Raw genomic sequence first — 26,212 nt, 5'->3', positions numbered from 1 at the left:
CCCTTTATTTATAGGCAAGGTGGAGGATTAGGGGAGGAGACGAGAATTAGTGAGAGATAAACATGTATTAGTCATGTATAATTGAAATTAGCTTGTAGATCTCACTATATGACACTGGAGGTGTATGCATACGTATGAGCATGAGGAAAATTATTAAGAAAATATTTGTAGGGACTTTAAAAATGATTACGAGGGTATTTCTGAGGAGAAAAATATTTTGAGAAATATTAATGGAATCTTTAGGCAGTATTTCTGGAAAGAATTTGATGGAGTCACTGGAAAAATATTTGTAGGATATTTTGAAAAGAATTTTGGAGAGAATATATAGCACTATATTTTATTTGTTGTGATGAACTTGCAAACAAACATTTGTAAACACAATTTTAAAATCCATTTTAAATTTAGGACTAGTTCAAGTAATTTTATGGTTTTGAATTTTTCGGAGGCTATAATCACCCTAATCCAATGAGTCTCTACTTACGCGCTTGCTTTCCCCTTAACTCTACAAATTTCTCGAGTACCTAAGAAACACTAATATCGTCATGCAACGACAATGTTCATCTAATTTTTATGAAAAATTTATGCCTATTGGACAAATATTAAGGTTGGATGAAATAGTGAGAAGTTAGGACATAATTATGGTCACGGTTAGTTTTAATGTATGTCCCCTCCACGTCTATAACTCTTCTTTTACTAGTAGCTACAATATCTAAAACTTACTTGCTATAACTGAGGGTATAATATTCCTATGGAAGTGTTAGTAGCTTGTGAACTTTCTTATGGTTAAAACTGTCTATCCATATTTAACGTGATTGGCTGTTTATTTATTTAGTATTCATTTTAGAGTCAGCAGTGATTTAGCGGAGAAAGGGAGAGTCTGGGCAATTGGCGGTCTCTGGTGTCATTTGACCAGTGCCAGGTCTCAGTCTGAGTCTATAGTCAACAGTGATCTCTCGGTCATTGGTTGGCAGTCTCAGGCACACACAATGACACAACACAAGCAGGGCACAGTCACAGTGTGAGCTGAGCTGAGCTGGGCTTGTGCTTGTGCTTCCGCCTCCTCCTCCGCGGCTACTAAAGGGTGCCAGCCAGCCAGCCCTGTGGGGCGCCGGTGCGTGCCCAAAACAAGCAAGCATAAGCATAGAGGTGGGCATCATAGACATGGAGGATGACGAGGACATATGGGCAAACACCGCCAGCAGCCCCAGCGCGTCCCCACCGCAGCCCGTGGCGGCGGGCTCGGTCTCCACCTGCAGCGCCTTCATCTCCACGCAGCTGAGCCTCAACTCCCGCCTCCACCTCCTCTCCTCCGCCGCGGCCGGGGGCGGGTCCTCCCCGGTCCGCGGCGGCGCCTACGGCGCGGACGGTGTCCGCCACCACCACATGGCTCTCGGCGGTGGCTTCCGCAATGCCGCGGCGTCCCAGGGGTCCTTCTTTCCGTACAACCTCGCCGGCGCCGGCGCCGATGTCGCGCCCTTCGACGGCGGCCGCGGCGTGCTCGAGGACGACATGTCTGTCGGCGCCGCCGCGTCCGGCACCTGGGCTGGCGGGGGCACCGACCGGCGGAAGAAGCGCATGATCAAGAACCGCGAGTCCGCCGCGCGGTCCCGCGCGCGCAAGCAGGCGTACGTCCGCGAGCTGGAGACGAAGGTGCAGCTGCTGCAGCAGGAGAACGAGAGCCTCCGCGTCAAGTACGACGAGGTAAGCGGGACATCGAGAGCCCCCGGCCCTTCATATATATGGTCGCTTTGCTCAAAGCTCGCGCGTGGATTGGGCAGCTGCGGGAGTCCGTGGAGGTGGCGGTGCCGATGGTGAGGAAGACCCTGCAGAGGATGCCGTCCGCGCCGTTCTGAGGACATTGACCGGAGATGAGTCGAAGCAGGTGGTTGCTCGTTTTGTTTGTTTTTTGAGGAGGTGATTAAGTAAGTGACTGATTAGTGAGTGGCTGCTGCCTAGTGCTTGGTTACTAGTAGTGGTAGAACTCAGAACTACATAGATCCAGGAAGCAAGCAAGCAAATCCTTCCTGCCATGGCGGCCTCAATGTACATAGATCCCATGTTTTTATTAATTTCGTCTAGCTGGGGGGGCGTGCACCTGCCATGGCGGCCTCCTTTATTTAGCTTTATATAAGTAGGATGTAGGATGTCTACCATATGTGTGTAGCTTGGGATTAGGCTGCAAGAAGATAAGCCTGCTTGTACAAATATGGCTTCCTGGAACAATGACATTTTGGGGGCGCAACGCAAGAAAGATGAAAGAACAATCCAGGAAGCAGCAGGTGTTTTCTTCTTCTTCTTCTTTTGCCCCTTCCATGATATTCGCGTGTCAAAGGCTCTCCTAAAGCGAGTAGTAGTCTTTTGGTTTGGTGAATATTTGCTGTTTTCATGCTGGTCCCTGCTGATGTTTGCGATGATTTTACAATCAGAAAGAGACGTTTTTTGGTTTTGCCTCCATTCTCTTTTTGTTGCTCAGCTTTGGCGAGGGGGAAAGCCAGTAATTTCGACGATAGGGAACAAAAAATGGATCGAATTTTGGGACCCCTTTGCTTTTCTGAAAGATGGAACAGAAGGCAAACAAATCCTGACTATTGGGAGGATCTAATTTTTCCTTTTTTAGACAATGTAGAGCAGCTGCTTCCCTACACCAGGCAGGAGGCACTGGACCACAGACACGCAAACAGAGCTGCAAGTCTGCCTCCCCCCAAGCACCCTGCTCCCTCCGATCTAATAACTGATTTTAATAAATCAATCCATTAAAGTTTCACCATATATATATATATATATATATATATATATATATGTAATGTTGATATTCATTATACGAGACAAGTATCATTGGATTAATCTGAAAATGTATTTTTTAACAATAAATACATTAAGAGATGCAAAGTTTTTTTTTTGTTCTATAAACCTCAACTTACTTAATTATATGATTACATTCTTTCTAGGAATAAGTCTATATATATAATCCCCTGTCGTTTGACATCATAGAATGTCCTTTGAAAATGGAAGCTTAACCCCCTAACCTTCATAATGCCGTATATAGCTGGACAAGATTTCTTTGCTTGAGATCAAGGGTTACTTAAGGGATCACATGCCAGTTACTGATCTACTACTGTTGCATCGGTTGAAGCCTGGGATGCAGTTAGGTGATGGATTGGTTTTGTTAACTGATGATGTGTCTTGTAAAAAAATGTCTGATCACACAACCGATGCGCGGAGTAGCAGATGTGTATGTGGAGGGAGTGAATTTGCAAGCGAATGAATCATCTGCATGTCTCCTTCTAAGGATCCAAAAGTTGACAGCATGTTTACAAATAAACAAGAAGAAGTGAAAGGAGATTCAGGTAATAAACAGGGAAAAGAAGATGAAGAGTGGTTTGGAGATGTCAGTGGGGATGATGAAGAGGATGTTGGTTGCAGTGATCATGAGTTACATGGTAAAGATGAGGAAGGTAGTAGTTCAGATGAAGAATACAAGCCTCCAGAGGATGATAGCTCCACATAAGATGAGGGTCATGTGAACCAAGTGGTTTCTAGTTAATGGGTCATGTATGTAAATTAAGTGCTTTCATGTTAAGAAATGGTTGTGATCTTGCACTTTATGTATTCCATAGTTCACACAAAATAACATTAATAATACACGTTATATGTATTGCACTTTAAGAAATGGTTGTTATGTTTTTTTTGTCTTTATAGAGTATAGGTACAACAGTTCAAATAATTGACTTTAATCACAAGCGAACAGTGATGGATAGGTATACGGCAAAGCCCTAATTTCCTGTGAAACTATATCGGAGATATTTTTGTGTACTTTGTTCACCAGTGTATCGGAGATATTTGATGTTTGGTGTACCAGAGCTGAGCAGCAGTAATGAATTCCTCACTCATCTTTTTGCCCGGGAGGGGGAGGGAGGAGGTAAATGGAAACAGTGGCAAATGTGGTCCAACACGGTCCACAACGCACCCTGGCCAGTCACCAGAAAGATGCCTTGCCTGGTGTGTCCGCCTCGGTCAGGTCCATAGTTATTTTTTACATTCTTTTAGATTTTATAAAACTATCCATTTCTATCCTCTCTTCATGTACTCTCCTCTTTTTTCTTTTCTTTTATTTTTGTTACCAATTCTATGTACTCTCCCTTTCTTTTTGTACTAATGGTGTGTACTGCCGCTACACAATGCTTATGTCGATTAATCTTTCTTAAATTTAATTAGGTTTATATAAAATAATTATAAATTTTCGTATCTTTAGATAAGTTTATTGTAAAAGTAGATTAGGTAGATAATAATTATAAATTATAGATATTAATGCTCTCTTTGTTCTAAATAATATTTTCGTAGCAAAGATATTAGGGTACATAATGTGTATATGAGAAAGAATTGCTAGAAGAGCAAGAAAAAGTGAGTCCTGACAGCATAGCACGAGCCTAATACACAAGAATTTTTATAAAGATTCGAGCTACAATGTGTAACACCCCATGTCTTTTGTTCATCATATATTAATTTATGGGCACAACTAATTTCCAAGAGTCCTTCTAAATTTACTCTCTAAATTATAATTTGGAGAGTCATTTACATAAAAAACACTTTCTATATCTTTTTAATCTCCAACAACCTTTCTATATCTTGTTTGCACTTTAGAAAGTCATTTATGTTTTCTATATTTGGCTAGTGAGAAATCCGAAATAGAAGACATGATTTTTTGTATTTTAGTAATTTTTCTGAAAAAAATCATGTTTAGACATCTCGATGACCTGATTCCGTTTTTAGACCCTTTGCTCGACGCCATAGGCCGCACCATAAAAGGGCGGGACAATCTTCCTCCTACACACAAGCACACATGTTGTAACATGTCCATGAGCAATACAACGATTAGCACTACACTGGACTAGGGCCTCGGCCTAAAGCAGTATAACCCTGCGTCTCAGTTCCCAGCTCGGATCCTCGTGATCCACCTTTCGGAGTGAGTCCGCGCTTGCATCCCCACCGAACACAAATCTAATGTCCTCCGGTTTCCGATACCATGACAAGTTAGTTGGCTAAAAAATTTCTAGTGGAATTAGCCAGCTAACAAATATCTAGCTAACTATTTGCTAATTTGCTAAAAGCAACTAATAGCTTAACTATTAGCTAGACCGTTTGAACGTCTTCAGCTAATTTTAGCAGCTAACTATTAGCTGTAGTGTATTCAAACACCTCCTAACAATTGCTATCATCGCATGTCTGGATTGTCTTCAAATCCCTTGGGTTGCGTTCGGTGGATCTTGTTAGGGATTCCTGCCAATGTTCTCAACCTTTTGTGCCTCAAATTCCGCTTGAATTGAATGTTGCTCTACCACCTCTTTTATAGTCTAAAGTAGTGATATTATTACCACTGGACCTCCAACGGTCGCCCGCCATCAACGAGATCTGATCCAGCTTCCTTTCCCATGGGACACCGGTCCGGTCTGGTGCGGCGGAGCGGCCATGTGTTAGTTAGTCATTGAGATGATCGTTGACGGTTGAAGAGAACCATCAGACACGAGGTGTGGTGCATCACTGGACTGGGCAGCCAAAGTCGCTTTGCAGAGCTCTCTGGAACTTCAATCCGGTGCGCCACCGAACTAGTCCAGTGTGCCAAGCCGCTAAAGTCTCATTCCAGACCTCTCTAGAATTTAGGTCCGATTTTCCCAGATAGCTAAACCTTGTCTTCTTTTCTGATTTTTTTCTCCAAATAAATTTAACTTTGCCCAAGAGTATTTCCATAACTTAGACATATATTTCTAGTGACAATCCAACCGGTCTAAGTAGTGTAACTTTATTTTCTTGTTTTTTATAACTTAATCTTTTATCATAAGTTATTTCTTATGCACTCGCATTCACATACTTAGCAAACCTATTAGTTTACAATGTTGTGTTGGTCATTAATCAATAAAACATTTACAGTAATGACACAAGGCACATTTTCCCTTTCAATATGGACAGGTGCCAGTGTGCCACAGGGTGCGAGGGGTCCCAAGGGCTTAGGTCGTTAGGTACCTCGAGGCACGAGGAGCCCTGGAGGTTTATATTGTTAGACCATCTCTAGCGGGTAGTGTAAAATAGGGGACGCATAACTGTAGATGATACTATTAACACTGTTTGTAGAGTGAAATTTAAAATAGGGGATAAGATAGGGGATGGATATGGGATCTGCTGGAGATAGCCTTAAGTGCTCTGGGTGTGATGGGCACTAGATGCTTATATTGTTAAGCGCCCTATGGCGCGAGGATCCCTAGCTATCTCCAGCAGCTCCCCTATCTTATTCACTATTTCAAACTTTATTCTGCATATAATGTCATCTATAGTGCAAATCCTCAATTTTACACGGTTCAGTGAAGGTGCCCCAGGACACGAGTAGCCCATGGTTTCATGTATGCCATATTATCCGATCGATCTAGTAAACTTAGAAGGTGTTTGTTTGAGACTATAATCTATTCAGATTATATAATCCAACAAATTTTTTGTTAGATTATATAATCTAAACATGTTATAATATCAAGCAAACATCCCTTTAATTAGGAGCATCTTTGTATAAATGAAAGTTAGTGTCGAGGCTCTTCATCATTTGTTAAAGGCCAAGTGAGCCCCACTGGTCCTGGTCTCGTGGGGTCTTGACTCTTGAGAGTAGTGGTCCTTCTGTTATGGATTCGAAAGTCACTCTCCTACGTAGGTATTTTAAACGCCTAAGGGTATACCTTATTCGGGCATTGAAGTAATAATCAAAATTTTATAGATTTATATAAAAATATTAACAATATTTATATCTCTAGATAAGTTTATTATAAAACTGGATTCGAAGATCTATCCAGCAATACTAATCATGTACCATAAATATTAATATTTTAAAAAGCTTAACTTTTTTAAAAAAAATGGGAACGATAATTATCTTTTAGAAAGAACCGATTTTTTTTATAATTAGTTAAAGTTGAAATCATTTGACCTCTCGGCGGCGACGAGAACGAAGTATAGTACGAAATAATTTTTCTATGCACCTATCTCAGATTCGCAGTTAGAAAAAAAAAAGATGAGATGTGACAACACAAAGCAGGCATGGTTATTGGCCAAAATTAAAGAATATCTTGTTTTGTGTGGTGGTCGTACTATAAAGCAGTCATCATCACTTTATTCAAAAAGGTTGCATCCTGAGCTATCACAGTGTGGAAGTGGCCTGAGCCACTCAGGATCTCCTGTTCATGTTCATGCCGGAGCCGGACCGCAAGCCGTACAGGTTCGTCCTTGTCCAGCAGAATATAGTACTACTACTTGCTTGGTTGCACCGGATTACAGTAGTAGTAGTGTTGGACACCATTTTTGTCATCTCGATGGTCCGCGTCATGGCGACCAGATAAGCACGAGCGAAGTACTTGTCGAGTACCATATTTAGTGATATCTAGATCACAAGCCTAAAGTCTCTATACGCTCGAGTAAGAAGGGGACATAAGAAGACACGCTCTCAACCTTACCAAGGTCCGAGGGACCCAAGTCATAACTCGCTCGAGGATAACCTTAAGCGAGAGCTTGCAGTCGCGACTCGCCCGAGGCTCGAGGAGACAAAAATCACGACTCTCCTAAGGCCAATCTCAGGCGGGATACACAGTCTCGACCCACCCGAGGCCAACCTCAAGCGAGAAGCATATTTCCGATTCACCTGCCGGAAGCTACCCGCCTCGGCCAAACACTCCGATTCCAGAACGTGCGTCCATACGTTCACATGCCCCCGCTGAGGGTGCCAAAGTCAACAAAGGACGACACGACTAAGGTCTAATCTACCTTTACCGCCCACGACGATGCATAGGGCACGAATACGAGGCACTGTTCCCCCACTCTGCCATTGTTTCAACCACTCCGAGCGTGGCTACAGGCAACATCCGATCAAGGCCTCGACCTCAGGAGAAATCTCCGCCTTGCCCGAGCTCGGCCTCGGCCAACTCACCCAGCAGACGCGCATTAAATGTCATCTACTCTCCCGCGAATCTCGCAGAAGACCATGCTAATCATTGTATCGACTACTCCAACTCGACACCCGCGCCCCTGTACATGTTAGGGATCGGGCGCATGCCCATGCTCCTGAGTCAAGCCTCGGCTCTACCCCGTCAGAAGAACATGCTACAGGGATCAGACGTCCTCCTGACCAAAAGATGATGCAAGGACAAGGACCATCCCACTGGCCATGTCGCTACATGGCTTGGACACGAGGACGAGAGCCATCCCGTCGTCCACGCCACTACAGGGCTCGAACACGCCTCCTCTGATCACAACAAGTAGCACAAACACCCTTGCACTCTGGGGCCTCCTCCTTGCGACTATAAAAGGAGGAACCCGAGGCCTTCTACGGGGGGACTTCACGACCACACACTTCACAGCTCACAACTCACCTCACCCCAATATTAGCACTCTGCCTCAATCATACTCAGAGACTTGGGACACACTCACTCTCTCGACTACTTTTAACCCCTACTATGAGCACTTTGGTGCAAGATAATACAAGTCTCCCTCCCCCGCTGCAAGTAGGGCCTTCTCTTGCCCGGACCATGATAAATCTCTTGTGTCTTCTTGCATCACCCATTCGGGACAGGGGCATGTAGCACAAATTTACTAGTCGGTTAGGACCCCAGTTTCCAAAACATCGAGACTACTTATCCATATGTGGTTATCCTAAATTATCCATGGGGATCTATTGGGTCTCACCAAGTTATAGGTCCAGACCTCTTCCCCTTAAATATAAAGGGGTATGATCGACTAAACCCTCGAACATATTCCAATCGAAACAGTCTACTTTATCTAACTTTTCTGCCCTAGGAGTAGATGTAATGTATCTTTAGTTGTAGTTTTCCGCATATCCATCTCTACCCCTATTCGACTCTACGTTGTCTAGACCCGTCTTGGGTGGCCTATCAACCCCAAGACGACCCTAGAATCTTACCCCTCCCCGGGGAAAGAATCACTTCATTCAAGATCTGATCCTTAGAGTGAAATCAAATCTTGACATCTTATTCTCTAGATGACTCTACGTCGTCTGGGGACGCCCCAGTTGACCTACCGACCCAGAGCACCCTAAGGTCTCTCCCCCAAGAGGGCAAAATCTAGGTTCCTTCAATGAAGAAGACAACCCTGCACCATCACGGATTGTTCGGCCTAGAGCACGGACCGTTCGGCTCGACGCAGGGAAGAAACCACTTTCGCCGCCAGATCGGACCATCTGCCCCTAGGCTACGAACCATTCGCGTCGCCACAGGGAACCCTACCAAGCGACCCAATGACCCGTTGTAGACCGCCACCACCGTCCACCTTTAGAGCCGAATCCAATTTATAGCTCATCACTAGAAGGCCCTAGGGTTTGTTGCTGTTTGGCCCGAAATAGGTGGTAGCCATCATAGAGGTGGTGTCGTATAAACAGGAATAGAGGTCGAGTTCAAGACCGCATTGCATGTAGTGTTATTTTTCTTACATCTTATCTACTACCTCGCTCACCAAGGTCTCGACTCCCCGTGGGTGGGACCTAGGGATCATCCCCAAAGTCTGGACTCACTACGATCGCGGATCTAGAGATCGTTAGTGTTTGTCTAAAAAGTCACCAACACACTTTTTGGCGACTCCACCGGGGACGAAAAGATCGGATCTATCAGACCCCATCCATTAGAATGCATCTGTTAGGTTAAACCTATTAGATCGACCACAATGGTCGATCCCAAAGATCACAACAATGTTGCCCCAAACAACAATACAAGGCTGACTAACTCATCGCCCGCTGAGGATGAGAAATTAGAAGACTACATGAAAATGTTGGACGAGGAGTTCCAATGACAAAAGGATCAGATAAGAAAGATGACAGAAAAGTGGTACCTTTCGCACTTCAAGGTAGATCGCACCAGAAGGTCATCAAGGAGAGGGAAGTAAAGTACGATTTCATGTCAGCCTTGCTGCATCAGCTCTCCATTGTAAGTAACACCACGCCATTAGCCGACTTTCAATCTATTAAAATTTCTTTCAGTAATCGGAATAAAAGTAAAATGAAGGATATAGAGAATATGACGTGTGTATTAGAAAAAACTCATACACGTGATTTTTCTCACATGAATTAGTGTAAGTGCAATCAACCCTAATTGAGGGTTTTGGTGATTAATGACAAAACAAACTAAGATTCTAACAAGTTTGCTCCTAGTGTGTACACAGTATTTTTACAGACAGGAGAAGCACAGATCCTACGATAATAAAAGTATAAAGCACAGCGGATTTAAAATTCCACATCCAATGGCGTGCTCCAAGTGCTATGAAACAACGGCGGTGCTAAGTTTATAATTCTTGAGTCATAGGAATCACCGTACAATTAAGAGGGATCCGCGACGGTTAAGTAAGTTGTGAAACGAGCCAAGTTCAATTCTTTTGAAAACTCCTTTGAGATCATCTTTTCCAGATCATGAATGCTCTTGAGAAAAACAAATTTCACTTCCCACAAAGTCTCCACCTAAGTTCTCTTCAAAATTCTCAAAGTTTGGTTTCAGCCCCCAAAACCGGTTCAACCGGTCCTGAAACCGGTTCAACCGGTTTTGGTACTGTTCATCCTGCCACCTCTGCTCTGACCTGTCTGACAGTCAGAGCTGTCAGAAAAGTTGCAGCAGATATTTTTCTGAAACCGGTTGAGCCGAATTTTGACCCTACTCAGCCGGTTTTGAAACCGGTCCAGTGTCCGGCTGAGTAGACCAGTGGACCGGGATCCCCCTGGTAGAAACCGGTTCAACCGGTTTGAAAACCGGTTCAACCGGTTTTTGCCCCCTTTCTCCCAACGGCTGCCAGCTTTTGGGGGATCCTTTATATACCCCCTCACACTCTCTCTCTCATTTACTTCTGCCTCTCCCACGAATCTTTGGCTGACCAACCCTCAAACAAGAGCATTCACTTCACCTCTCACACCCGCAATCGCATCTCCTTCAATCATTTGAAGGACCCTTGGTGTGAGGTGAACTCGATCGAACTCGCTGTCATTTTCATCTCGATTCTCCCATTCTCTTGTTCTTGAGCTCGTTGCAAACTTAACTGTGTGCGGATTTGTTACTCTTGGAACCCCGTGTTCCTTGACGGTTAGAGGTTGCTTGGGAGTCTCCAAATTTGTGGACGACCCCAAGAAGTTTGTATCACCCGCTCCTTGAGCAGATTTGAGAAGAGATTGCCTTGACCTTTGTGGTCGGCTTGTGGAGGATTAGGGTTGGAAAAGACCCGGTCCTTTGTGGGTTCCTCAACGAGGAGTAGGACACCTTTGTGGTGGTTGCCGAACCTCGGGTTATATCGCGTGTTCTTGTGTGTTCTTGTTAAGCATTTCATATTCGGTGGTTGGTTCATATTATTCATTCAAGTAGTTCTTGTGTAGGGCAAATCTTTAGCTATTTTCTTTACTACTTCGAATTTGTTCAATAGATTATTAAATTCAAGTTGAGTGGGTTCAAACTTGTTCAGTTGGGATTAAAATCGACTGAACCGGTTTGCACCTGTGCAACTTTGATTTAACCTATTTCGAAGTTTTTAGTGAAAATTTTCAGGTGTAGCCTATTCACCCCCCCTCTAGGCTACTTTCAATTGGTATCAGAGGTTCGTGCCTCGTTTTACGCTTAACCGCGTGAGGAAACGATCATGTCTACACAACGGGACCATGTGGATCCTCTTCTCGAGGAAATCCCCGTCACATCTTCCGGTGAGGAAGTGGACCCCAAGGTCCTCGACCTCGCCATGAAGATTGCCGAGAAAATGTTCCTCAAAATGAAAGAGGAAGATGCTAGGAAAAAGGCCGAAGAAGAGGAAACAAGAAGAAAGGCCGAAGAAGGTAAAGGTAAGGGAACATTTGATTATAATGACGATCTAGTGGATCTTTTGGTGTCTAAGGTATTGAGCAAGGTAAGTCTCAACACCGAAGGATCATCTACCAAAAGCAAAGGTAATGACTTTAGTAAAGTTCAATTCGATTACTCTAGAAATTATATTCCCAACTTCTCTTCCGCCCCACTTGGAAAGTTACCAACTCTTAGTGAGTTGAACTATGATGAGTGGGCCGACAAGATGAAGTCGCATTTAATCGGTGTGCATCCTAGTCTTTGGGAGATTGTTAATGTAGGTATGTATAAGCCCGCCCAAGGAGAAGAGATGACTCTGGAAATGATGCAAGAGGTTCATCGAAATGCTCAAGCAGTGAGCATAATCAAAGGAAGTCTTTGTCCGGAAGAATACCGGAAAGTTCAAGGAAGGGAAGATGCTCGTGACATTTGGAACATTCTTAGAATGTCACATGAAGGAGATCCCAAAGCTAAAAGACATAGAGTTGAAGCTTTGGAAAGTGAGCTTGCAAGGTATGATTGGACAAAGGGTGAGTCGCTCCAATCACTCTTTGATCGATTGATGGTATTGGTCAACAAAATAAGAGTACTTGGAAGTGAAGATTGGAGTGACTCCAAGGTCACAAGATTGTTCATGAGAGCTTATAAAGAGAAGGATAAAAGTCTTGCAAGGATGATAAGGGATCGTGATGATTATGAGGACATGACGCCTCATCAACTATTTGCAAAAATTCAACAACACGAGTCCGAGGAAGCCCCCATCAAGACAAGAGACTCTCATGCCTTGATCACAAATGAACAAGACAATCCCAAGAAGAGCAAAGACCACAAAGCAAAGAAAGTGGTCGAGACCTCAAGTGATGAAGATAGCTCAAGTGATGAAGACACAGCTATGTTCATCAAAACTTTCAAGAAATTTGTAAGGAAGAATGACAAGTTCCAAAGGAAAGGAAAGAAGAGGGCATGCTATGAATGTGGCCAAACCGGTCATTTCATAGCGGATTGTCCTAACAAGAAGGAACAAGAAGCCAAGAAGGAATACAAGAAGGATAAGTTTAAAAAGGGAGGCAAGACCAAGGGATACTTCAAGAAGAAGAAGTATGGACAAGCTCATATTGGTGAAGAATGGAACTCCGATGATGAGAGTTCTAGCTCCGAGGAAGAGGAAGTGGTGGCAAATGTGGCCATCCAATCTACCTCAAGCGCGCAACTCTTCACCAACCTTCAAGACGACTCCTACATTCCAACTTGCCTCATGGCAAAGGGAGATAAGGTAACTTTGTTTAGTAATGATTTTTCAAATGATGATAATGATGATCAAATTGTCATGAAAAATAAAATGATTAAAGAATTTGGCTTAAATGGATACAATGTTATCACAAAATTAATGGAAAAGCTAGATAAAAGAAAGGCAACTCTTGATGCTCAAGAAGACTTGCTTATCCTTGAAAAGGAAAGAAACCTAGAGCTTCAAGAGTTGATTCACAATAAAGATATAGAAGTAATTAACTTGAAAAACTCTATTGATAACCTTGCAAATGAAAAGAATGCACTTGAATCAAGCATGTTAAGCTTGAATGTTCAAAATCAAGAACTTCAAGTGCAACTTGAAAATTGCAAGAACATCAATGCCCCCACTTTAGTATTTGAATCTAAGTCTAGCTCTAATGATAATTCTTGCAAGCATTGTGCAAAATATCATGCTTCTTGTTGTCTAACTAACCATGCAAGGAAGCAAAGCCCACAGGTGAAGGTCAAAGAAATTTTGAAAAGATGCTCTAGCAATGATGGGTTAAAGAAAGTTGAACCCAAGTACAAGTCCCTTAAGCCCAACAAGGGTAGAAGGGGGCTTGGGTTCAACTCATCAAAGGAAAACCCTAGCACAGTGCATAAGGGGTGGAGATCCCCCAAGTTCATAGAGGGAACCACTCTATATGATGCCTTGGGGAGGATCCACTCCTCAAATGACAAGTCATCTCAGGTAAAGGTTAACTTGAGTTCCACAAAGAGTAAGATGAAGGAAGTGGGATCCTCAAGTGGACAAAAATCTAATGCTCCCATTTCCCACTCATATCTTTGTGATTATATGTTGACTTGGGATTCAGGGAAATTAGTTGTCAAATATGTGGGTGCCTACACTAAACAAAAAGTCATGAAAAGAAGTGTGTGGGTACCCAAGGCTATAACTAACACTGTAGGACCCAATTCAATTTGGGTACCTAAAAGTATAGCCTAAACTTGTTTTGCAGGTCTACTCCTCTGGTGGGTCAAGTTGGGTGCTTGACAGTGGATGTACAAATCACATGACCGGGGAGAAAGACATGTTTCATACATTGCAACTAACTCAAGAAGCACAAGAAATTGTGTTTGGAGATAGTGGCAAGAGCAAGGTGATTGGTATTGGTAAAATTCCTATCTCTGACCAACAATCACTTTCAAATGTTTTATTAGTAGATTCCTTGAGCTATAATTTGTTGTCCGTTTCACAACTTTGTGGAATGGGTTATAATTGCTTATTTTCGGATGTGGATGTGAAAATCCTTAGAAGGGAGGATTCCTCAGTTGCCTTTACAGGTCGCTTGAAGGGTAAGCTTTATCTTGTTGATTTCACAACAAGTAAAGTGACGCCTGAGACTTGTTTAGTGGCAAAATCCGACAAGGGTTGGCTATGGCATCGCCGGCTAGCCCATGTTGGTATGAGGAATTTGGCCAAACTTCAAAAGGATAATCACATCATTGGACTAACAAATGTTGTATTTGAGAAAGATAGGGTTTGTGGCGCATGCCAAGCAGGAAAGCAACATGGAGTCCCACATCAATCAAAGAATGTGGTCACAACAAAGAGGCCATTGGAGCTTCTTCACATGGACCTCTTCGGACCTGTGGCCTACATTAGCATTGGTGGTAGTAAGTATGGTTTAGTTATTGTTGATGATTTTTCTCGATTCACTTGGGTTTTCTTTTTGAGTGACAAAGGTGAAACTCAAGAAATCTTAAAGAAATTCATGAGGAGAGCTCAAAATGAATTTGAGCTCAAAATCAAGAAAGTGAGAAGCGATAATGGGACGGAATTCAAGAACACAGGTGTCGAAGAATTCTTAGGAGAAGAGGGAATCAAGCATGAGTTCTCGGTGCCTTACACTCCACAACAAAATGGTGTTGTGGAAAGAAAGAACCGGACTCTAATTGAAGCTGCAAGAACCATGTTGGATGAATACAAGACACCTGACAACTTTTGGGCAGAGGCGGTCAACACCGCCTGTCATGCAATCAACCGCCTCTATCTTCATAAGATCTACAAAAAGACTGCCTATGAGCTTCTCACTGGTAACAAACCTAAAGTTGATTATTTTAGAGTATTCGGTTGTAAATGTTTTATTCTTAACAAGAAAGTCAAGAGCTCAAAGTTTGCTCCTAGAGTGGACGAGGGTTTCTTGCTTGGTTATGCATCAAATGCGCATGGATATCGTGTTTTCAACAATTCCACCGGTCTTGTTGAAATAGCGATAGACGTGACATTTGATGAGTCTAATGGCTCGCAAGGGCATATTTCTAATGACATTGCAGGAAATGAAAAACTACCTTGTGAGGCCATAAAGAAACTTGCCATAGGTGAGGTGAGACCTCAAGAAAGGGATGATGAAGAAGGAACCTTGTGGATGACCAATGAGGTAGTTGATGTGGGTGCAAGGGTGGTGAGTGACAATGTCTCCACCCAAGCAAACCCATCAACCTCAAGTCATCCAAACCACGAAGAAAATCATCAAAGGATGCCAACAGTGGTAGAAGATGAACAAGAAAATATTGATGGTGAAGTGCCTCTTGATCAAGTAACTGATGATGAAGAGCAAATACAAAGACATTCATCAGTGCCTCATCCAAGAGTCCATCATTCAATTCAAAGGGATCATCCGGTGGACAACATCCTGGGTAGCATCAGGAGAGGGGTAACGACTCGATCTCGTTTAGCTAATTTTTGTGAATTTTACTCGTTTGTTTCCTCTCTTGAGCCACTTAAGGTTGAAGAAGCATTGGGTGATCCGGATTGGATAACTGCGATGCAAGAGGAGTTGAACAACTTCACTAGGAATGAAGTCTGGTCCTTAGTCCAAAGACCCAAACAAAATGTGATTGGGACTAAATGGGTCTTTAGGAACAAGCAAGATGAAAATGGCGTTGTTACAAGAAACAAGGCAAGGTTGGTTGCCCAAGGCTATACTCAAGTGGAAGGACTTGACTTTGGTGAAACATATGCGCCGGTAGCAAGGTTAGAGTCAATTAGAATATTAATTGCCTATGCTACTAACCATGATTTCAAGCTATATCAAATGGATGTCAAGAGCGCTTTTCTAAATGGACCACTACAAGAAAGAGTATATGTGGAGCAACCACCGGGCTTCGAAGACCCAAAGAAGCCAAATCATGTTTATCTTCTTCACAAGGCACTCTACGGGCTTAAACAAGCCCCTAGAGCTTGGTATGATTGTCTTAAAGATTTTCTAATTAAAAATGGGTTTACAATAGGAAAAGCTGACTCTACTTTGTTTACTCGAAAAGTTGATAATGAATTATTTGTGTGCCAAATATATGTTGATGACATTATATTTGGTAGTACTAATGAAAAATTTTGTGAAGAGTTTAGCAAAGTAATGACGAACAGGTTTGAGATGTCTATGATGGGCGAGCTTAAGTACTTCCTGGGATTTCAAGTCAAACAACTCAAGGAAGGTACCTTTCTATGCCAAACTAAATATACTCAAGATATGCTCAAGAAGTTTGGCATGGAAAAAGCAAAGCACGCCAAGACTCCAATGTCATCAAATGGACATCTCGACCTAAATGAGGAAGGTAAACCTGTAGATCAAAAATTATATAGATCAATGATAGGATCACTGCTTTACTTATGTGCATCTAGGCCTGATATAATGTTGAGTGTTTGTATGTGTGCTCGTTTTCAAGCAAATCCTAAAGACTGCCATCTTGTAGCCGTTAAGAGAATTCTAAGATACTTAGTCCACACCCAAAACCTAGGATTATGGTATCCTAAAGGCTCCTTTTTCGATTTGCTTGGCTATTCTGACTCAGATTATGCCGGTTGCAAAGTAGATCGAAAAAGCACTACTGGGACTTGCCAATTCCTTGGGCGGTCCTTAGTGTCATGGAGTTCCAAGAAACAGAATTGTGTTGCACTCTCCACTGCAGAAGCTGAATACATAGCAGCTGGGGCATGTTGTGCACAGTTGCTATGGATGAAGCAAACCCTTAGAGATTTTGGCTGTGAGTTTAACAAAATTCCTCTTTTGTGTGACAATGAGAGTGCCATAAAACTTGCAAACAATCCAGTGCAACACTCTAGAACTAAACATATTGACATTAGACACCATTTCTTGAGAGACCATGAAGCCAAAGGAGATATCGAACTTTTTCATGTGAGCACCGAAAATCAACTAGCCGATATCTTCACTAAACCCCTTGATGAGACTAGGTTTTGTTTTCTTAGGAGTGAGCTAAATATCTTGGATTCTCGAAACGTGACTTAATAACTAAAATTTTGATCAAATTTGATGATTGAAAATTGTTTGTTTGAGCAATATGAATTGAGAAATGTCATATTTGCTAAGTGATATTACAGCCCTTCCGGGCAATATTTGAATTCTGGTTGAGTAAACCGGCTGAGTAGACCACTCAACCGGTTTCTTCCTGGTGGAAACCGGTTGAACCGGTATAAAAACCGGTTGAACCGGTTTTGGCCGTCGCGCCGTCAGTCCGCGCGCAGTCTGCGCTGTCAGTCTTGCAGTCTGTGCTGTCAGACTGCCAGGTTTTGCGCGCAGTCAACACTGTTTTCTGCGCGCTTTTACTGCGCCGTCTGACCCGAAACCGGTTGAACCGGTTTTGAAACCGGTTGAACCGGTTTTCGGCTTTCTGGCGGCCGACTCCTCTCCTTTTTATACCTCTCCCTCTCTTCTCTTCCCTTCTCAGACTTGTTTCCAGCCGCCGCCGCCACTTCTATTTTTCCTCTCTCCTCTCCAAACTCTCTCGAGCTCTAACCCGTTTGGAAGTGTGGTTGGAGATCCGTTCTTCCCGACGTGTTTCCACCATCTTCCTCCTTCTCGTTTGGAGATCTTGACCCCCATCTTCGGATCGAGGTACTGTTCTATGTTATTTCCGTGTACTCGATCCTACGCGTTCTTGATTATCTTATGTATCATTCGTTGGGTACATTTTGGTTTAAGTGATTGCAACACTTAGGCTATCTTCATTTTGTCACAAACACTGTTTGAGATTAGCGATTTGATATTCACTACACGACGGTTGATCTTTAGCGACCCTTATTAGGGACTGACGGTTGGTCGCTAAAAGTTATGGACCGACGGTTGGTCGCTAAATGCGTTTATAGCGACGGTCTGTGGGTCGCTAAAAGTCTAGAAATTTAACGACATATGGTTGGTCGCTATAGAGGTAAGTGTGTGACTGATGGTGGGTCGCTATAGGGGTACGTGATTTTTGTGTTTCTTATTTACTCACCAAAGCCCATCTATAGGCCTACTAAACAAACGAAACCCTATTTCACGCACCAAACCACAAGCGCAGCCGCCGTCACTTCTGCCCCATCACGGCCCCATCCCGCCGCTCGTCGACGACGCCACCCCGCCCCTCGGCCGCGGTCGCCGTCAGGAAGCCAGTGAGGCAGCCAGCCACCGCGGCATTGGCCATGATTTTTTGTGCCTGTTCTTGCTTAACTTTATAACTGATGAAGTTTCCAATCACAAGATTTACTTAATTTATACTATTATTATTTTCTGTTGTAGTATTGATTATACTTAAAAATGTACATCCCAAATGTCGCTTAGTCCAAACCGTTATATTTCACCCAAATCAATTCGAGTTTGTATATGTATTTGCCTTCGTATTTTCGAGAATGAAATAAAATTAAGTGGGAAAATCCCATTTTTCTTTATCCTCCACCGCCTTTCTTCCTTCTTGTCCAATCAGGTATTTTCTTTTTGCTCCCCGAAGCTGCAACTTCCAGATCGTTCTCATCCCATCGTTTCCTCCTCTGCTCAAGCACGGCAGCCAGTCCAGCCACCATTTGGGTGCTCATCTCCCTCTGCTCGGCACCCAGCCCCAGCTCGCCCGAGCTCCCTGCGCCGACCTCATCCTCCCCATGGTGCGTCACCTTCTACTCCTCTCCTTCCCACGGCACAGCAGCGCCCCTGCAGCTCCCCTTCTCCAGATCCATGGCGCCCAACACCTTGAGCGCCCCTGCCGCTGCTCCTCCACCGGGATCTCCTCCTCCACTAGGCGTCCAGGCTTGTCCCACCATGGCTGCCCCTCCTCCATCTCCTCCCTCCCCACCAGGTTACCCAGATTCCATGGCCGCCGCCGCCCCAGCCATCTCCCTGGTGGCCGACCTCGCCCCTGCCCCAGCCACAGCTCCCCCTTCGGCCCTGCTGCTGCAAGCACTCAGCCCCTCCCATGGCACACGGTACTCGTCCAGCCCCTTTCTACTGGTGGCTGACCCATCTCTATGGTGCTCGACGAAATGACCATGAGGAGTTTTGTGTTGTGTGCAGCCCCATCTGCAACACCGTCGACCCCCGACGAGGTCCTGTTCTCGCCCTGTCGTTTTAGTACTCGGCGTCGATTAAGTAGATGCTAACCGTGTGTATATTCGTGTGTTCTTGTGAGGAGAAATCCCATGATTTGGGGGAAGACGAAGTCCAAGCACAACCCCCGCCAATCGCTCGATGAAAAATCTAAACCAAAACCCTCAGCGTTTTCATGGGTTCCGGAGGGATTTTATGTTGGTAAGGTAATTTGTGTCCTAATTAGTTCACTCAGTTATTGAGTTGAAGAGATTGTTAGCTGTATGTGTCGATGATGCTATTTTGATTAGCAGGTGTTGTGCGGTGTGATCTCCAATTCCCTATTGCTGATGTCTTACTCCATCATGACCTTAGGGAAGGATGTTTTCCTCTAAATTACTCGTAATAATTATGCTTGGTGTATGTGTTGTTTTAGCTACTTGATGAAATGTTTTAGTTGTGTGCGATAATATGGTTGCCGTTCGAGTGGAAAGTAGATGTGTTGTATGACCTGAGTTGGAGTTGAAGCAAGTATGTGTGTCTCGTATTACGAAACTAATTAGAGATATGCATGATGTTTGTAGATGGATTATGTGTAGAGTGTTTTAGTACAAGTATTTTTTTAGGTATAGTTGAACCAATTATTGTATATGAATTGTGCGATATCAAGGTTGTTCTAATGTTCTTTTAACATCTTGCTAATAAGGTGTTAGAGTATTCTAAATGCCAAACATAGGATAATTTTACAAGCCAAATAGAAGTTAAATTGAAGGTATTGATGTTTAGGGCTGTAGGTATAGTTTTAGTTATGCAGCTAGTCCAATAAAGTAGATCATGTTTTCTGTAGAAGCGTTATATATAAAACTTGTAGATAATCTCTTTATCTTACTTGTGTAAAAATTTCATGACCATAGGTGTAGTAGTTTAGGAGTTATGATTTTTCCAAGTCCAGTCTCAGAATCTGTCCGAATTCTATACAGGTTTCGAAAATTGGATTGTTTGGCTAAGCTAAACTGAGAATCAGCCCTTAGTAATTATAGAAGAATTGTAGTACTTTTCTTAAGCTTTCCAACAAATTTTGGAGCACCCTTTTTGGTGGTCTAGAGATCAAGTTACAGCTGTTTGAACTATAGAGTCTGAATCTGTCCAAATCTGGACAGCGAAGTCTGTTTGTAGTAACTGACTTTGATATGTATTGAATTAACCTGAGATGTTTATAAATGAATTGTAGACAATTCTATTAACTTTCTAAAAAGTCTAGGATCACCGGATTTGGATTTCGGAAACTCCAGTTCTGGACTTTTGAAGTAGTTAGTCGAATTCTGTCCAAATCTGGACAAAATTTATGTTTAGCGCTGTTTGACCTTTCTAAAGGTCGAATCTTGTTGTGATGGTAATACAAAAGTTATAGAGGACTTTATAAGCTTTCCAAAAAGTCCTAGTTTACTATTTTTGGATACATATTTTATGAATTGTGAGCTAAACAGATAGTTGTTGACTTGCTGTTCTGCTGTCCAAACACATGTCTACTGTCTGAAAATAGCTCATTTTGTAGTTACATTTGCATCAGGCTTTGATGATTGCTGTACAAGGATGATATGGCCTCCCGCCCAAAGCTGTCTGGTATTCAGAAGCAGGTTTTGGCGCTGTACAGGGGATTCCTTCGGACAGCACGCCTTAAGGCCCCTGAAGAACGCCGCAGGATCGAGTCTGTTATCTTGGCAGAGTTCCGTGACAACGCAAGGAGTGTTGACCGTAGGAACTTTGTACACATAGAGTACTTGTTGAGGAGAGGGAAGAAGCAGCTTGAGCAGCTCAAGAATCCTGATATTACTGGACTCGCTACCCTTGTAGTAAAGAAATGAGGTACGTAGTTTTCAAAAACACTTATTTGACTGTGCATGGTCTTCGAAACAAGTTTTAGTTTTTAAGTTTGACCAAATCTTGTCATAAACAACAAGTTTTTTTTAAACAACGGAAGTCGATTAGTATTTAAAATCAGCAAGTATCATCCATTAGTGTTTTAGGTCTTTAGATTTAAAAATTGTGGACTTGTCAAAACTCTATGTTATTTGATAAGGCTCTACTTGTTAAATTAAGTGGTGTGGTGCTTGATTTAGTCGATGTGCTATGCCCGATAATCTAGATTAGTAACTCTAAAATCTAGTTAAAGTATTTCTATTCGTCACTTTAAGTTATAGGTATCCATGGTTGTTGTGTCTAAGTATCTGATTTCTGAGCTCTGCCCCTGCTGTTTAGGATAGCATATGGAGTTCTTTATGTTCCACAAGCACAATTGATCTTATGGAATGGAAATAGTAGAACATTCCTTGGTGAGAGCACACAAATACCTTATACAAAGCAGGTATTGAGTCAAATTGTTGTGTACCCATTTGTGGTCTGGATACACTGGTTTGGTGAAAATGAAATATGCCCAAAGCAACAAAACCCAGTTCACATGAACTGCTATCCTGTATTTACGAATCTTGACTAGTCTAGTAATATATGTATGTGGAAATATGAAGGTTTCCTTATTTCTCTTCTTAAACAGCAAGAGAAGAAGGAAGACAAGTCAGACAAAACAGAAGACGAGAAGAGGTTCCTACCATAACACTTAAGCAAGGAATCCTGTACACTTCTCTCCTGGTAAATAGACTGGTAGTAGAGTAATACATATTGTTGCCATGATAAAATGCTAACTGTGCTGCATAGGCTTGTACTGGTAATTTTAAAATGGAACTAAAACGTATTATTTAAGTCTTCGTAGTATATCCATCCTGAGTTACAAAAGTCAATGACGCATTGGATTTCCAGTATCATGAGCAATATCGTATGGAATGTAGCCAGTCTATTCTTTACCCCCTATCCTTGATCAAAGTAACTTATAGGTGACTTGTAAATTGGTACCAGGGGTTGTGACTTGTATATTGTCAAGGATCACTTGGATGTGGTAAATGCTATACTGGACACTGATGATAGCTGCATAAGGATTGTGCGAAAAAACGGGAAGACATCCCTACATACTGCTGCAAGGATTGGATACCATCGTATTGTCAAGGCACTCATAGAGAGGGATCCAGGAATTGTTCCGATCAAGGATAGGAAGGGACAAACTGCACTTCACATGGCTGTGAAAGGCAAGAACACAGATGTAGTGGAAGAGTTACTGATGGCTGATGTTTCCATTCTCAATGTGCGGGACAAGAAGGGAAATACTGCTTTGCACATAGCTACATGGAAATGGGAGAATTTTGGGATTATGAAACACCGCAGACGTGGCTTCGACGAAACGGAGGCGTAGGCGAGGGATTCGACATTATGAAAAACCAGAGAAGATACTACACTCTAAAATGGACATGAATCCTCTATTACCAGGGAAGGATGATGTTTATTACACTGAAACAGACGCTGTCTCACATCCGTTACCCGCACTAGACGCACCCAGTCTTTCTACAGAGAGAATCGCGCCGTTCTTGAATCTGCCATTCGCTGAATCTGCCATTCGCTGCTGTTGTTTCTGGACAGTGAAGCAGTATTCCGGACAGTGAACAAAAATCTGGGAACACATTTCATTTTCACTGTCATTGGCTACCAGAGTCCGGGAACAAAATCTGGGAACAAAATCTGGGAACACAAAAATCTGGGAACAAAATCTGCCTTTGGCTACCAGAGTTTATTGCTCCCATATCATTCGCTGTCCATTTCACTGTCCATTCGCTGAACACAAAAAGCTGGGAACAAACTCATTTTCCCAGTGAACAGGTAGCACAATTTAGTTCACAAAATCTGGGAGCACAATTTAGTTCACAAAATCTGGGAGCAATAAACAGGTTGAACAGGTAGAACAAAATCTGGGAGCAATAAACTGCCATCCCAGAACAAAATTCGCAGCTCACATTTCAGTTCACAAGCTAGTTCACAATTTAGTTCCCAGGTACCACAATTTAGTTCACAAGCTAGTTCACAAGCTCACATTTCAATGGAGCAATACACAGGTAGCAGTTTGACAAGCTATTACACAAGCTCACATTTCTGGGAGCAATACACAGGTAGCAGTTTCACAAGCTATCACACAAGCTCACATTTCTGGGAGCAAAAAACAGGTAGCAGTTTCACAAGCTCACATTTCAGATCTATGGTTTTTCAGTTTCTTTCTAGGGGTAATTTTCTTAACTACCCATTTGACACTTCTAGGTGGCGTAGTAGCAGTCGTGTGTTCATCTTCATTTGCAGCAACGACAAGTTCACGGCTTGGTGCTTCATCTTCATTTCCAGCTACAAGTATTGGTGCTTCATCTTCATTTGCAGCTTCGACTATTGGTGCTTCTACTTCATTTGCAGCTTCGACTATTGGTGCTTCTACTTCATTTGCAGCAACGACAAGCCACCTGCTTTGGCGCGGACTAGGGTTGTGGTCGCAGCGCCGCCGCCACCTGCTTTGGCGCGGGGCCGCGAGCAGCAAGGGAGAAGACGCGGAGTTTGGAGAGAAGGAGGTGCAGCGCCGCCGCCACCTGCTTTGGCGCGGGACCACGGGCAGCAGATCTCCGGGCAGCAGGGGAGGAGACTAGCAGGGGAGGGAAATGGAGATTGAAGAAAATGAGATGGAAGGAAGAGGCTTGACGGGAGAGAGAAGAACCTTGAAGAGAGAAGAACGGCTCTGGACGGCAGAAGAAAACGGCGCGTGGGCTGATAGCGACGGAAGATCATTATTCGTTCTCCTGAACGACTAATAACGATGGTGAGTCTATATCAGCGTCTTCGCGTTCTCTGTATTTCCATATGATCGAAACCCTCGCCAACGCCTCCGTTTCGTCGAAGCCGCATCTGCGGTGTTTCATAATCCCAAAATTCTCTGGAAATGGAGGCCCCAGGTATGGTTCTTTTCAGGTGTCTTTTACAAGTAGTTTGCTATTTCAGTTTTAGCTGACTATAACCTGCATTGAGAGCTATAACGCTGTTATATCTGTAAGGCGTGGTTTCAGTGTGTAGCCAATTTTTTATTTATTTGCCCTTATTTTAGAGTTACATCTGCGTGGACATATTGTTTTCTTACAGCTATATGAAGTTTAGTAGCTGTCTGAAGTTTAGTAGCTGTCTATCTTGTTTTTCAGGGATCTGGAATAACAGGAGCCTGATGGTTGCATCAGTAGAGTTGACCACTTCTCAGTATTGCGAGATGCATCTTACATGGTCAAGAAGATAATTCCTATTCTGAACTACTTGCTCGTGTTCGTGTACAAGTCTCCTTATCATGTCCTCCTTTCAAGCCAGTCTATTCTTTGCTTGATTCATCACGGGTGCACATTATTGTAATTAGAATCTTCAGAGTACTCGAAGGATAGTTAAAGCTGTTTGGCTAGTCCTTCAGATTACTAAAAATATAGTTAAGAACATTTGTATTTTGCTATTTCGATTTCCAACAGTACAACTATTGGGGATGATTGCTTTTCTTTATAAAAGCAATCAAGTAATTTCTTAGCTAAGTTCTAGCTATAAGTTCTGCATGACATGCTATTGCCCATGATAATTCTGACAGGATTGCTTCAACTCTTTCAGGTTGATCAGTTTTGCCTAGTCCCAGTACCATACAAAGATGTTCAGGTGAACCTGAAAATTCTTCTCAATTTGACTTGCAAGCTTTCTGATGCGAGCACTAAATAGTGATTTTTTTGCAATTTTGTATGAGCATTGTTTGAGTGAATCTTTCCTTTGGGCAGCTGGATATAAACATTTCTCCACGTCTCTCTTCTGAATACATAAGTTATCTGGAAAATCCTGTTGAGTTGCTCAATGAAGCGGCAAAAGCTGCAGAGAAAGATCTATGGAAAATCCTGTTGAGTTGCTCAATGAAGGCTTTTGCGAATCACTTGAAGCGTTAGTACTTTTGTGAATGATTTTGTAAAGTGTTTGTAAATATGTGCAAAACATAATAACATGTGTAGGTTTTGTGAATGATTTTGTTGTGGTGCTTGTTGATGGTTTATGTGATGTGGATCTATCATTGTGCAATACTAATTAAATTTGTATATCTATGTGATTATGTGTATAAAAATTGGTGATTTGTGATGCTTTTGTATATATAACAGTTGTTGAAAGCTAATTAATGGTATATTATCGTTATTAACGACTATAATTAGGGGCAACTTTCTGTTGGTTGCTAAATGTATAGTATAACGACTCACGATTGGTTGCTAAATCTATAGTACAACAACCCACGGTTGGTCGCTAAATATACAATATTAGCAACGGAGGGTCGGTCGCTAAAAAAATGTCGGTCGCTAAAGCCTTTAGCGACGGCACTTATAGCGACCATCCTTATGGGTCGCTAAAAGTTTTTAGCGACCAACCGTAGGTCGCTGAAGGTCGTTTTAGCAACCAACCGTAGGTCGCTGTAAGTGAACCGTCGTGTAGTGTATTGTTCATTGTAGTTGAACCGCTCATATGAACGGTTGAAGTGCATGATTCAATCTCTTATGCGTTTCTTCTCAAACGTGGTTGATCCTTGCTCATCTTAGGTTCTATCTCTTATTTTTTAGAATGGTGCGACGAAGGAACCCAGCAGTGGTAGAATCCGACTCTTCAGATGAACAGGAGATCCATGGTGATACCCCTCCTCGCTCTCGATCCAAGCGAGGGCGCGGGTGTGGAAATGTCATGCCGGGTACTGAGGCCTCCGGGTCTCAAAGTGCTCGGGGTCGGACTTCCCGGACTCCCTCCGGTAGGTCTCGACCTGCCACGAATCCGCAGGCGTGGGAGCCTGCAAGTGACGATGACGGTGGGAAG

At 42.9% G+C, this 26,212-nt stretch overlaps 2 protein-coding genes and 1 pseudogene across 4 annotated transcripts; all 3 read left to right on the top strand.

Moving 5' to 3' along the window:
- The first annotated feature begins 967 nt into the window (after nucleotides 1–967).
- LOC100037791 (uncharacterized) lies at nucleotides 968–2,362 on the top strand. Its single transcript, NM_001112492.1, is given in 2 exon segments — nucleotides 968–1,701; nucleotides 1,779–2,362. Coding segments are annotated over 2 exon segments (615 nt in total). The 5' UTR covers nucleotides 968–1,161; the 3' UTR covers nucleotides 1,854–2,362.
- A 17,162-nt stretch (nucleotides 2,363–19,524) lies between these two features.
- On the top strand, nucleotides 19,525–22,142 carry LOC113174990 (uncharacterized). The gene is made up of 3 exons (NM_001365729.1): nucleotides 19,525–19,651; nucleotides 21,000–21,295; nucleotides 21,981–22,142. Exon 2 carries the CDS (start codon nucleotides 21,028–21,030, stop codon nucleotides 21,292–21,294), a length of 267 nt encoding a protein of 88 aa, NP_001352658.1. The 5' UTR covers nucleotides 19,525–19,651; nucleotides 21,000–21,027; the 3' UTR covers nucleotide 21,295; nucleotides 21,981–22,142.
- LOC100273001 (ankyrin repeat pseudogene) lies at nucleotides 22,028–25,457 on the top strand (annotated as a pseudogene). 2 transcript variants are annotated; one of them, NR_158592.1, is made up of 7 exons: nucleotides 22,028–22,075; nucleotides 22,340–23,532; nucleotides 23,624–23,710; nucleotides 23,804–24,167; nucleotides 24,541–24,657; nucleotides 24,986–25,030; nucleotides 25,147–25,436. The product of NR_158592.1 is annotated as an ankyrin repeat pseudogene, transcript variant 1 (transcript). The 2 variants fall into 2 exon arrangements; NR_158593.1 differs by lacking the exons at nucleotides 22,028–22,075; nucleotides 22,340–23,532; nucleotides 23,624–23,710 and having other exon boundaries at nucleotides 23,843–24,167; nucleotides 24,541–24,619; nucleotides 25,147–25,457.
- The last annotated feature ends 755 nt before the right edge of the window (nucleotides 25,458–26,212 follow it).

Source organism: Zea mays, chromosome 7 (assembly GCF_902167145.1).
Source record: "Zea mays cultivar B73 chromosome 7, Zm-B73-REFERENCE-NAM-5.0, whole genome shotgun sequence".
NCBI classification, from domain to species: domain Eukaryota; kingdom Viridiplantae; phylum Streptophyta; class Magnoliopsida; order Poales; family Poaceae; genus Zea; species Zea mays.
Note: the sequence above shows the minus strand (reverse complement) of the source record. Positions and strands in the feature narration are given on the sequence as shown.

Coding starts and splice junctions, on each gene's coding strand:
- LOC113174990 (NM_001365729.1), top strand. CDS start 21,028: ATGGCCTCCCGCCCAAAGCTGTCTGGTATTCAGAAGCAGGTTTTGGCG.